The following is a 14,380-nucleotide window of genomic DNA, read 5'->3' on the forward strand; positions in this document are numbered from 1 at the left end:
ATCCAAAACACACCGCCCGGGCAACAAAGGAGTGGCTCCGTAAGAAGCATTTGAAAGTCCTGGAGTGGCCTAGCCAGTCTCCAGACCTCAACCCCATAGAAAATCTGTGGCGGGAGTTGAAAGTCCGTGTTGCTCGGCGACAGCCCCAAAACATCACTGCTCTCGAGAAGATCTGCATGGAGGAATGGGCCAAAATACCAGCTACTGTGTGTGCAAACCTGGTAAAGACCTATAGTAAACGTTTGACCTCTGTTATTGCCAACAAAGGTTATGTTACAAAGTATTGAGTTGTATTTTTGTTATTGACCAAATACTTATTTTCCACCCTGATTTACAAATAAATTCTTTACAAATCCTACCATGTGAATTCATGGATTTTTTTTTCACATTCTGTCTCTCACAGTTGAAGTCTACCTCTGGTGCAAATTACTGACCTCTGTCATCATTTTAGGTGGGGGAACTTGCACAATCGGTGGCTGACTAAATACTTTTTTGCCCCACTGTATAGCCTTGGCTGGTTAAACCTGGTCAAACCTGCCAGCTGTTGATCATGGGCGGAGATGAAACAAAATAATCTTAACAAGTCAGATACTGTGAAAACGGTGTCAAACAGCCAATTGTAGTTCAATAGTAGGTTGTCTGAAAACAACTCCTTGGTAAGTTGCATGAATTTTTTTTGTAGTCGGCAACTGATTACAAATTGTTGCGGTGACCACTGTCAACTGTGACGGAATTGCAATGTCACCTGGTGGGAGATGATGTGTCTCCAAACAGTGACATTGACCCTTAGAACGACCATAATCACCTCTATTGGTGAAGGTTTGAAAATAACTGGTAATTTAAAAATGCAGAAAGATTGTTACCATATTGTAATCAATCTGAGTCAGTCTGCATTGATGGGCGCATATCATCTTAATTAGGTCTCATTGTTACAGGGGACTCAAAACAACTGGTTGTATCTGGTTATATTCCTAAAAAAAATGTAGAGGAATTTCTGAATTTCCATTTCAGATCAGTAAGGCTCTGGTTGAACTCTGAAAGTAAGTACTTCAAATGAATTTCTGTTGTATATGCGAACAGATTTGCGATTTTCACAGTTGCCATATTATAACAGATTGTATGTAGTTTCCAGGTTACCCCGTTTACTCCCAAACTCTCTCTGTCTTATTGCTGTTTTATCTCTTTCTTGATGCACCAGAGATGCTTTGAAGACTCAAGTGGTCTCAGACCTGGTCCCTGTCTTCGAAGCAGCCACGCATCTACAAATTCATTACACACGACTGCAATAAACTGCAGTCTGCAATAGTGGTGCAACGGATCACGGTTGATCCGTAATCCGAACCGATCCCACTCCACGGTTCGGCACACATGATGTATGGTGGGCGTGGTCAGTCTGTCAAGCGATAGCTATGGTCAGCGCTAGCGGTCCAAGTGGAGGAGCAGAGGAGTTTGCGGTATTTAAGCAGCCCTTTGCTGCCCAATCCGACCGGGCTAAAGCTATTACAAAAGCTATTGGGGGTGTTAAGCTGCAGACGGGAGGCCGCATTCTGTTGTGCAAAACAAAGGGTTTAAACTAGTCAATGCGTTAGTTGAGGCATTGACGCGTGCAGCCCCCACGCAAGGGGCGATCCGCGGTAACTAGTTAACGGAGATTTGTCGCGTTAATGCAGTTATGGCATTAACGTCATTTTAACGAGATTTACGCTGACAGCACTAGTTTAAACTATGATGAACGTGCTTGAGCCACGCTATGATATCCTGTCGCGCGTTCACTTCAGTGACAAGATCGCTCCAAGCATGTATGAGCAGGAAATGTTTAAAGTTATGGCTGAGCTGTCCCAGGCATCTTCTGTTGCCCTAACTACAAATGGACCTCCAGGGCAACGGAAAGCTACGTGACCGTGACCGCTCATTATATCACAGCCGAGTGGTAGATAGAAAGCCCTGAACTGCCCTATATTGCACCTTAATTTGTTTTTATATAATTGCGTGGAATGAGTCTTGAATTGAGTGTTTTTAATAGGCAAAAAAATACTTAAATAAGTAAATGGCGAGTTAAATTTTTGTCTTCTGTTTTTTTTTTCTGCTGATCCGAAAATTGATCCGATCTGTGACGAAAAAACGTGATCCGATCCGAACCGTGAGACTTTTGATCCGTTGCACCACTAGTCTGCAACCACTGTTTTCCCTAATGTGACTGTATTAGACAACATGAGAGGCATAAGACGATGAAGCTACTTATTAAAAAGAAAAAAAAAATCACAATGAGACCCTGAAGACCAAAAGCTATAGTAAAACAAAATTTCTACTCAACTTAAAACATAATTACATTTTTAACACTCAACAAAAGTATGAAATATAAATACAAATTTTTACCAAAAAGGCTCATTTACTGAATTAGCAGTCAGCACTGAGAGGGAGTCATTGTGCTCCTTTACTACTTTACGCTTATGAAGCTTTCACGCAGAACATTACAGACTGCTGTATCGTTCACATTGTGCTGTGATTCATATTAACATCTTTCATGATCACTTTTTCTCTCCGGACTCCTCTGGTTATGTTCACTCAATAATGACTGCTTTTCATTTTTCACTGCTTCAGCCGCACGACAGTGTTTGCTACAAAGAATTCTATAGTTACCAGAGGAGGAAAAAAAGAATGGCAATTAACTCTGGTCCTCTCTGCCAGTTTCAGTGCTCTTGCGTCTTCCACCATCATAGCTTTTATAACATTGATGCATTGACTGGGTAACATTTCTTGAATGCTAATACCTACGTTTTAACCTCGCTGCAGGATTACAACCTATTGCCTGTCGTTCAGGGTTTCTCAGCTGGTGCACTGGGTGAGATGTTGGGTAACATGATTTCCCCACAGAACAACAAGGGAAAGTGGATGAATTAGCATTCAAAAAGCTAAAAGCCCCTTGTGATGGTTGCTGGCTGAGAGCACCAGTAGGTTTTCTCGTCCACAAGATTGGCTGTATTTTCCCACAGAGAGCCATTTCAAAGCCTTACAGTGACTCTCAACTGCTGCCGCTGCACTTAGACACACAGCCATATAGTAGTCCACAAGCACTACTGCTTTTTTACGGGTAATGGTAAAAATTGACTTACATAACTGACATTAATCTGTAAAAAATATAGAGGGGGCCATTTTGCTCCATAAATTAGGACAAATAATGTATACATAAGAGTATATTCAAATGATAGTAAATCAGAATACTTGATACTAAAAGCCCCTTGTGATTTCAGAGTTTAAAGGCTAGGCCACCAGTTTTATTTATGGCACTCAAGCTACTTACTGCTTACCACTCTGCATCTGAAAAAAAAAGCTGAGAAAAATATCTCTGGTGATCTCATCACTGATGCCTTAAACAAAAATGTTTGGCAGGAAATACACATTTAGGAAGAAGGAATATAAGAAGTGTTTTATGAAGCAGGCTAGAGTTGCGTCACTGGTGATGTAGCTGACATTTGTGACCCTTACTCAAAACTAAAATTGAAGATATTTGATGGTGATTCTTTTTACACCTCCTCTTATTAATCACTTTAATCCCAGAACATTAGAAGTACAAAATCTAAGCACTAGAATATCCCTTTAATCTCTTGAATGTAATAAATAAACAATCAAAAGCGATGAAGAATCCTTCAAATTAAATATTGCTACCATGTTTGTGTTTATAGCTTCTTTCCCCCTGGTGTTGGTGTCACTGTCAGCCCAAAGTGATATTCTTTACAGAATGCTTCTTTGTTAGTTAAATGCAAAAAAAAAAAAAAAGCAAAATAACCCAAAAAACTCAGGTGTTATCTCACTGTAAATGAAAGTTGGAGTGTGATGGAGAAAATTGCACGAATTGTTGCTTATAGTGAGAATAACACCAACGCAATTTGGCTGTGCCAGAGTGTTAAGTGCTAATAAATTATCAGCCCCGACCTAAATTAGGCTTCAAAGTCATTTGACGACAGATGCTAGCACTCTCCATCATAATTTAATGTGGCATCTGGCAGTACTGTATGAGTACAGCAAGCTAGCCATCAGTAGATTTAGTGATAACTTACAATGTCAAACACCAAGACAGAAAATGTCCCTTTTTTTTTTTAAACTTGTTACAGGGTAATAATGTAGCTGACCCTTGCTTTAGCTATCTTACACCTAAGAGTAAGGGCAGATAGTGACTTTCTTAGTTTTCTCTTTTTATTACATACAACAGTATTAACACAGAGTGGTAAAAAAAAAAAACTCCTATAGGTGTTCTTTTCCTTTTTTGTTGCTTGTGTCTGTCTGGCGATGACATGTAATTGGCTTATTTCCAGCCATGGAGAGTTTTCCTTTTTCTGTCATCTCCACAACGTTCTTTCGTGGCTGCATTACTGTGCTGTTCACCCCATCCCTTTATTGATCAAATACAGTACATTATCAGACAAGTTGAGGAAATAAACAGGTCCCTGATGGATTAACAAACAAAGACAGACAAACAAAAAAATACCCCCGCTATACTCTGATAAAGATTTTAAAATACCGTCTTTCCCCCTCGGTTTGTGTTTCTCCAGAAACATGTTGTTGTACCTCTTAAAAGATTTGTCCATTCTTAAGCACCGGTTCCACTGAAATAAAATCTCTTCTACTGCAGTTACCAATGTTTTAGTCAGTCACATGAGCTCATGAAGGTAACATTGAACTGTGCGGTTTGTTCGCTACTCGGACTAGATTGGTAAAGATGAGGAACAGCATGGAAAATTACAGTGGAATTTAAAGGGTCATCTTGTGAGCAGTCAACCTTCTAATCCAAACTTGCCGTGGCAACAATGTGTCAAATGCTGCTCAATCAGGTACCAGGTGATATCACAGCTGTGGCGGTATGTACCGTCCTGTTGGCCCGTTTTAGTGCTGTAACTCTGGCTGCCATTATCGACATTATCTTTTTCAAGTACAAGGTCTAATGTTGTTTCTCCTTCAGAACATATTTCAAGTGGCGGCAGACTTATCTGTCAGTGTGCATGTATGAAATAATGTGTGGTTATTGTAGGTGTATCAAGCCTACAGGCATGTTAACGTGTTTCAGGTATGATTTGAAATATGTGTGTGATAAATGTCTGAATTTCATTACTGGTGCAGTGAAACGTAAAAGTCAAAGCAGCATGACGGCAGGCATGCAGGCCACATCTGGGGTTTTCAGCATGACTGCAGGTTTGCTGGTAAGTCATGACACAACTCTATGTGCATGGACATTTGATTGACTGCACCCAAGCAATAGCAGTTGTGTGAATAGTACAATGTGTGCATCTAGCTGGATGGAAAATGTGCCAAAGGGACAGTGAACAATGATTTAAGGGTGTATAAAGAAAGACATGTAAGGTCATGGAAATAACCGTGCTGGGGCTAACCACAGTTTATTTTTTCCTCCTCTTTTCATCTTTGATTGTGTTAATATTATTTATGTGCAATTTTGATTCTAAAAAAACTGGACTTTTTCTTTTCCAGGACAGAATACACCACAAAGAGATGTCTGTGTTTGCTTTAGGGGCCAAGGACAAAGTAACAAAAGAGGCCGTTAGTGAATGTTGTTATAGTTTTGTCATAGAAAATGCAAAACCAGTGAGTGAGAATACAAGATTAGCAGACATGACAAAGAGAAGTGTTAAGGAAAGGTGAAAGAAGAACCCAGTTTGAGAAGAACAGCATGGAAACGTGAGGACTGTTTACTGTCCATTCATCCCCACCCATACCCCTCTATTCATCGCTAATGTGCTACAGGTGGGTCACTACACCACAGTGTTCCTCTGTCTGTATGGAGGGGGTGGCAATACATTGCCTGTTTTCATAGCAGCCTCTGACAAGTATTCCTGGTTTTCAGCCACAGCAGGGCGAATGCGTCCATTCTGGCGGTAGAAGAAGCGTGTGCTGCAGTCCTGCAGGTACTCAGGGTTGTGCAGTGAGGACTTGGGAGGGAGACTGTGCTGCCAGTATTCAGGATTGTCAAAAGTGGCTTTCTTGCCTTTCTTATCAAACATAATGGTGCCGCTGGTGATGCCTGAGTGCAGAGCGTGTCCTGAATGCCCCGAATGCAGGGTGTGTGATGGATACGATGGGTGGGGGAGGTGGCCAGGGGGTACCACATATCCAGTGGAGGAGATGGTGTGGCTTGATGTTGGTGGGTTGACTGTCTGCAGTACTGATTGTGCAACAGAGGATCCGGAGCCAGAGATGGAGACTGTGCCAGCCAATCCATTCTTGGCCCCAGTGTTGAGGAGGGTATTCAGGTACAGTGGCTCGTTGACATACTCATCATCACCATGAGTGGATTGACTTTTGGGGGCAGCAGTGGCTCCAGCCAAATGCAGAGTGTGGCAGCTAGCTCCATCAATCACTGTGTGGGCATCTCCATTCCTACGCCGTGTAACAAAGGGGTTTTCCTCTACAGGGATGAGATAATCTGGAAACAAAAAGGGGATATTAGCATTAGCTAAGGTCTCTACAGTTCTGTTATTGAATGTTCTAAGTTATAGTGTATATATCAGATGCTTTCAAACCCTTAAAAGAACTGGGTACACATTTAATATATTATTTTAGATAAGTACTGTATCACAACACAAACTATGTCATTTAGCTCATTTTTTCCAAACATTTAGAAATTTGATGAAGACATTCAAAACTGTCAGAGTAACCTGAATTGCTCTTGTCTCTCATGGCATTGCCTTTTGCTCCTCGCTCTGATAAAAGACCAGTGGGATCGGCGCTGTAACGCTGTCCATTACTGTCCTCACCTCCGCCTTGCAAGAGGAAAGGAAGCAAGAGAGAGTTTTAAAGTATGCTACTATGAAAACCTTATGTCAAGATCCATATATATTTTCTAATAAACTACGAGGCAGAGCTATAACTGTAGCCAAGTAACTTTAATTTGGGTGATTTAGGGATGACATCTTTATTTTTCATGGGCTGACCGTACAGTACATGGATTCCGATTAGTGCTCGAACGCAGCCATTACCAATATGTTACACTCTTCTCTTTCACTTCTTACTTCTCCAATGAAGTGACATTATAGACACGCTTGCATTGTTAAACTCACTTTACCTACCCAAACAAATATTGGCAGCAAGCATAAAGGGAAAACGTAGAAAAGAATAACTTGAGTCACAATGTCAACAAATAATTCAGGACATTTTCTCTGTTCCGATCTCACCTGTCTTGTCTACTGTGACATGACATTTTTGTCACTGTGTCACTGGCTATGGCGTCACCTTGTGGTACATTCAGGCTCAGTGACTGAAAATAAAATGAGGGCTGATTTTGTTTCGCGAATCCTCTCTTTACATATTATAATCAAACCAGATTTTAAAATAAATAAACTGTACCAAAGAATTCTTAGGATATGTCATTAAGTTTCAGTTTATTCATGTAGAGTTTGGTAATGTTTACAAAAACACAAAACATAATGACTCTATGCTTGATATTTGTTTTCAATTTACTGGTATGAGCAACCCAAAGTATTTTTCAGAGTCCCTCAATTGAATTTAATCCCATGACCGCTGCTTTTGAATGTCATTCTACTTTACCTTGCACTGTGGTGAGAGTTGAGCCAGCCTCAAGGGTGCTTGACCTTGGGGATGCCTGTTTTCTCAGAGTGCCATTACAGCGGGGGTCATCCTGGCTACCACGGCCAAATCCACCAACTATTTTTCCTCCTGAGGCAAGTTCCTGTGGAGCGAGGCAGCTTCCAGTAACAGGGGGACCAGAGATCACTCTCGGCACGGCAGCCAGCATATCCTCCATGCTGAAACTGGGATCCTGACAGCCAAATTGGTTCTGTGTAGAAGTAAATGAGAGAAAGGGTTCAGTTAGGATAGTAGGAATGTGAGACTGAATTCAAAGAAAATCAGTTTACTAAGACAGATATACGATGAGAGATTAATGGCAAATTGTGTTTAAAATCTAAAATCTAATGTCGAAGTCAATGAACTTTAAGTTCATTACCTTCAAGGGGAAACTGTTTCTATTCCAATCTTTTGTCTACAAACTAGTTTGATTTTCTGGTGTGGTACAAGTACAAAAGCAAAAAAAAAAAAACAATATAAAAAGTACAACAAAAAAAGTAAGACAAAGACTATTGTAAAAGTGACAATTGAAGTACTTTGTACTATTGTCCATCTGCAATATTAAAATGTGACAGGCAGGGGAGACAAACAGCAGTGCCAAACAATGATATGGCAGCATGACTGCCAAGTACAATTAAAAGGATTTTAATTAAAAGGCTCCATGCAGCAAGTCTTTAAGTAGCCATATCAGAAATGTCATGCTGTGTGCATTTGTGTCTACACTAATGACAAAAAAGGGCTTTTATGAACCTCAGCAAGTGCTTTACTCGGTTTATCTTTTCTCCCCCATATTTTCAGCAAGTTTTATTTTTTTTTTATTTTTTTATTAACTTATCCTCAGGTTAATGCTGAGTCGTCTGTGATCTTACGGCAACAGTATATGGAATTTATTTCCCTTAAAGTGGACCTCTGGCTATTTACCTTATTTAATACTAAAAAATTGTTATAATAGTGGATGAAACATGGCTAAATTACCAGATAATGAGGTCAGCATATGATTAATAAACATTTTGAAAAATTTGGGATGCTGTGTAAAATGTAAATTAAAACAGAATGCAATGATCTGCATATCTCATGAACATATACTTTATTCAGAACCAAACCTGCATCAAATATTTAAACTGGGAAAACGTATCATTTTAAGAAAAGTAAGTACACGGCGATGTTTACAGGATCCCCTCGCTGTAAATTTCTGGGAACAGAAAATATAAGTTGCTGAACTTTTGGGGGAGGCATGCTGTCCCATTCTTTTTATCTCTCTCATATATATATACTACAGCTGTTCAACAGTCCTAGGTCTTCTTTGTGTTTGTATTTTTTGATTCACCACACGCCAAATGTTTTTAGTTGGTGAAAGCTCTGAACTACATACAGAACTGCATGCATACAAGCTGTTCCCTTTGTCCAAAGGATGTGGGTTCCGTGTTTTCCAAAAGAATTTCAAATATTGATTTGCGTTCTGCCTTGTTTCAGTCCACCTTAAAAAAAGCTTTGATATGGCTTCTTTGCATGATAGAGCTTTTACCTGCATTTCTGAATAGCACAGCAAACTGTGTACACAGTCGTGAAAGTGTTTCTGAGCCATGGATGGATTTCTATGAGTCTGACCTATTTTTAATTTGCAGTGCATTAAGGGCACAAAGATCACGAGCATGATCCAATATCGATTTTCATTCTTGTCCCATGTGCACATGTCCACATCCAAGAGATTTCTCAAGATCCTTTTTATCCTTTTAATGATCTTATATACTGTAGATGAAGAATAATTCACCGTCTTTAACATTGTTCCTTCAAGAACATTATTATGAAATTGTTCCACAATTTTTAGATGCACTTTTCCCCCCCAGATTGATGAACCTGTGTCCACCTTTACTTCTAAGAAACTCTGCCTCCCTGAGATATTCTATTTATACATAATCATGTTATTGACCTGTAGTCAGTTAATTTAATTCATTGCAAAATGGTCCTCCAACTGTTTCTTTTTAATATTGCTCACTTTTCCAGCTTTTTATTCCCTCATCTAAATGTTTTTGAGATGTTATTAATACTTTTCATAAAATAGCAAAAAGTCTCAGTTTAAACATTTGCCTTTTCTTTATCCTTCTGTAAATGAAATATGGTTTATGAGATTAGTAAATTATTGCAACTTTTTTCATTTAGATTTTATAAAGTGTCCCAACTTTTTCAGAATTGGGTTTGTATCTAAGATACAAATGGCTTCATACTCTAAATGCCCAGTTTCCAACAATTTCTTTTTTCTTTTGGGTCTATATGGTGTCACACAGAGACAGGTACATACTGATGGAGAGATCCATAATACGCTCATCACAGGCACACATCTCACCCAGTGAACCGTTTGTTTACCATACCCAAATCAGTAGAAATCTGCCTTAAAAGATCAGTGTCCTTAAAGCGGGAGAAGCTTAGATTCCTTTTTTCAGACAGATGGTGAATTGAGGAGTTTTATCAAAGTACATTGTAGCAGAAAATTATTTTGAACTATGGAAAATAATTTAGTGAAGTCCACAAATACAAATCTAAAGCAGGAAATGAGCATACTTCTTTACAAGCTTACTAAGTTATTCCAATAAAGTTTTTACTGAGTGCCCAGTTACTGATGACATCTGACTCTTGTCGCACAGTCATGTAAATCTTTTTTGTTTCCTTTTTTTTTGTTAACTTAGAGATCGGAGTAATGCAATTATTAGCAAATAGGAGCTTTAAACAAAACTGTGCCTACTGCTATATTTTGTCCAAACCTTTGCTTGAAATCTCAGGAACTTCAAAGGGCAGAATTGAGGGGCATTCTCATTTTCTGTATGCAACAGCATCGTTCTTTTTTCCTGATATATTACATGTGGAGTCTTCCCCAGTTTCTCATCTAGTGCTCTACATTATAAGCCAGAAGCAATTAGTTGAGGCCTTAGAGCTCATGCTGTTTTCTCATTACAGTGTAACTGCAGGTATATCTACTAAATTTCCCTCTTTCAATCCTCATTTATACCTATCACTCATCAAAAAATAAAAAACAAAATCAATCACTAACCTTAACACAAATATAAAACTGTGGAGTTTCTTTAAATCATATTCAAACACATGCACAGCTGTATTACTTTGTACCCTGAAGATGAACAGAGACTTAATCCAGTGTGAAGTAAAATATTAACTATTACTTGAAGAGTCAAGTAAAGTGCCCCGTTCACCTTTTTATCAAAGCACAAGCTTTTGGCATCGCTTTAAACCAAATAGTTTTTAATCTTAGCATGCATTTTCATAATGACATTTCGGAGTATGGTGGCAATGTCTGTTTAAGTGAGTGCAGAACAAATTTCTTCCAGTTATGAGTCACAATAATAGAGTGAAATATGGCTGTATAAGTAAGTGTTTTAATAATCAAGCTCATTACAATAATCAACCTATTTGAAATTGAATGCAAATAACTTCATAATAATTTAAACTAAAAAGAAAGGCCCAGTAGTGGAAGAAAAGTATAGGCAATAGTAGGGAACAGCAGGGGGATTGTAAATATATATACAGATCAGGCAAATACATAATCATTCACTCTCTGAAATGCACTAAAACAGGTTTGAGACATATCTCTCATTGGCATTCAGTAGGTATTTTTATTCTGACATAAACACAGGGGGATTTTGGAATAGAAAATGTTTGAATTCTGGCTGTGTGACTGGTGCTGTGATAGATTTAAGTCCAAAGAGAGACTATGAACATTTGAACAGTCCAAGAACTGAGAAGATCTAGCTGTAAACTCCAATTCAGAAGAAGGCAATTACAACAGTTTCACAAAGGAGAAAGACGAAGGAAAACAGAAAGAGAATTGGACAGCAAGAGACAGATGGGAGTGAACGCGAGAGAACTTTATGACTTTACAGTTTATCATTTAATAGATTTAATCTTGTGTACAATGTTAATAAGTTATTTAAAAATATTCCAGCTAAATATTTTTGTAGGAAAATCTGTGGACATCAACAACAGTACAGTGAACTGAAAACTACACTAAAATATTGGGTTAGATGTCTAGAATGTAGAAAACCATTATGACTAATGGCAGTTGGCACCTCCTATTACCACTGTTACTTCTAGCTTAAAATTCTGATAAAAACAGAGCAACAAGAACAAATTAATTGTTGAGTGAGTACATCAAAAACAGTTAAAATCAATAGCCCATCCAGCTTGACAATGACTACATTAGAAGGGCTAATGCAATCACATGTTCAACCAGCTGGCTAACCAGATCTGTCATCTTTTTAAAGCTCTATTTAGATATTTTACATAGACAAGAGCAAGTCATTTAAGAACTCTATTTGCTCTTATCACCACTGCCAGCTGGGTATACACAGAAGAAAATTAGTTGAACATTTTATGCACGCTTGATATTGTGAAGGGGTGTGAACCTACACCATAATCCATAGCCTTTTCTTAAGCCTATTGCACCATTGTGGTTCTGCCAGGGCCACTACAAAAACCTAAAACTAATTATTAAGTGAAATCAACGCAGAACAAAGTCTGAAACAGGAGACAAACCGTGAGTTGTTGGCTGGCAAACTTGTGATTTACTTCACCACCACCACCCTTCTAGCCTCCAAATGTGGACTTAATCTCTCTTGTCACAGCACAGATGCCAGTGGCATCTGCCAGAATAGCAGTATTTGACATGCTAAGATGAAAACATGCTGTTAAGTCTAAGCTATTTTTAAAAATTCCTCCAAGTTTAAACAATCTATTTCTACCGCAAAACACATTGTGCAGTCACATTGCATAATGATCCACCTTAATAACACAATGTAAGTGTATCTTCAGTATTTCTTCCACATATTGAACATTGTATTAGGGCGCTTGAAATAAAATACCTTGTTGGAGTCCATCCTTGTGCGGGGAGTGTATGCCAGTGGGGGGATGTTGAAGGAGTGGGGCACCAAGTACTCCTCAGCATCCATCAGGTCATCTAGTTCCTCCTCATCCAAGAGGCTCTGGAAGAACTTGCTGTCACTGGGGCTGGGGAGCTTCATGCGATCATCACCCTGAGTAAAGTTTGATTCAGTTCAATTCAGTTTTATTTATATAATGCTAAATCACAACAATGGCCTCAGTGCATTTTATATTGTAAGATACAAAGTCTACAATAAAACTGAGAAAATCCCAACAATCCAAAAAAACAAAAAACAATAACCCACTATTAGCAACAGTGGGATTGAAAAACTCCCTTTTAACAGGAAGAAACCTCCGGTAGAACGAAACTCAGGGAGGGGCGGCCATCTGCTGTCACCAGTTGGAAGTGAGGGGAGGGAGAAAAACATTTATTGACGATAAAGCAACAAGTTAAGTCAGACTGTGGTTTGGGGCCTTGTCATTGGCAGATCCATCTGATACTTTTGAGAAAGGCTGATATGCAGAGAAACAAGAAAGGGAGGGTGGGGCACAGAAACCACAACAAATGTGTATGGGGTGGAAGTAGACATTAATAGATATATTATCAGACGGAGAGTGTTTGGAGTGAGGTCCAGCTTGTTATTCTGATAACACATTAGCTATTATTTTTAACACTTTTATAGCCTCTGCAGCTTATATTTTACTGAAGTTAATTTGAAAATATCAGAATAACAAGTGTGATAATGTCAGATTTGTTTCATGACTGTTTTACTTGTGTTACTTAGAGAAACCTTTTTTGAATGAGCACTTATTTTAACACAACATAAGCAAAATCCATGTTTTTTTTCTTTTACAAAGAAATGGGAAACAGAAAAACTCTCTATATGAAAAACTGACACAGTAACCGAAGACACACTATAAAGATAACATACATATTCCGATACCATCAATTTACCTACCTGGATGACCAGATATCTTTGGGGATCTCGAGCCATTCGAGTGAACTCGGCAGCCAGCTCCTTGAACTTGGGTCGACTGTCTGCATCAATCATCCAGCCTGAAAGGCATTTCTTTATTATATATTTAACAATATGATGTTCCAAATAAAAATAACGTGTGTGTGGGGTGGAGATGCCATCTATACATCTTATTGATGTGTATAACTTTCCCAGTCAACATTCAATTTGAGGCTTCATCTATCCCCATCAGGATCCTGTTTTTTGTTCCTGTGTAAATTTACTGTTACCCCATTTAACTATTAGGAACAATGTGTTGAGAAGGTGTCAGTGGAGATTTGGCAGTGCAGTTGAGTGGTCTTCCTACTTTGGTGTCAAGGGTAATGCCTCCATAGACTGAGGCTTTGGATTAAAGGCTACATAATAATGCACAATAATTAGACTTTGATATCATCTTTCAAGCATTATTTTTTGACATGCAGCTATCTCTACAAAGTGAATAATTCATTGTGAACGGGTATTTATACGTAAAGTGATAAATTGAAATTATTCTGAACTTGAACTTATTTCCTGACTGGTCGATATGGTAGGTTAAATCTATCATGATGGTGGTTTCAATTGCACTCAAAGCAGCTCTGTATTACACCATTATGCTATTAAGTGGTGGTGATAGTGGAGTCTGGTGTGTTTGCTCGTGTATTGATGGGGCAGATGTGGTGGATTATCCCTGGGCCAACTGTGGTGGGAAGGTCTGGGTAACAAAAAACTGTAGCTAACCTGTGAAAGCTTGACATCAATCACATGACATGAAAACAGGCCATATTCCCCTACTTCTTAAGATTTTTGAAGATTTCATTTTTAAACCATTTTCCAGAATGCATTGTTTCATAATGATTAATTACATGAGTTTAAATTAAGTTCTCTTCTTTATTCAAATATAAATA

At 38.6% G+C, this 14,380-nt stretch overlaps 1 protein-coding gene across 2 annotated transcripts in view; it reads right to left on the bottom strand.

Annotated features, from left to right (window-relative positions):
• Positions 1–470: 470 nt before the first annotated feature.
• The window catches only part of erbb4b (erb-b2 receptor tyrosine kinase 4b), a 359,968-nt gene continuing 346,058 nt past the window's right edge, over positions 471–14,380 (bottom strand). For both annotated transcript variants that reach the window (XM_080902240.1, XM_080902239.1), the window contains exons 24-28: positions 13,440–13,537; positions 12,462–12,632; positions 7,555–7,804; positions 6,666–6,770; positions 471–6,433 (exon numbers count right to left, since the gene is read on the bottom strand). In XM_080902240.1, coding sequence (XP_080758366.1) covers positions 5,763–6,433; positions 6,666–6,770; positions 7,555–7,804; positions 12,462–12,632; positions 13,440–13,537 — 1,295 coding nt within the window. In that variant the 3' untranslated portion in view covers positions 471–5,762. The remainder of the gene's footprint in view (positions 6,434–6,665; positions 6,771–7,554; positions 7,805–12,461; positions 12,633–13,439; positions 13,538–14,380) is intronic.

This window comes from Rhamphochromis sp. 'chilingali' (genome assembly GCF_963969265.1).
Source record: "Rhamphochromis sp. 'chilingali' genome assembly, chromosome: 14".
Classification (NCBI taxonomy): domain Eukaryota; kingdom Metazoa; phylum Chordata; class Actinopteri; order Cichliformes; family Cichlidae; genus Rhamphochromis; species Rhamphochromis sp. 'chilingali'.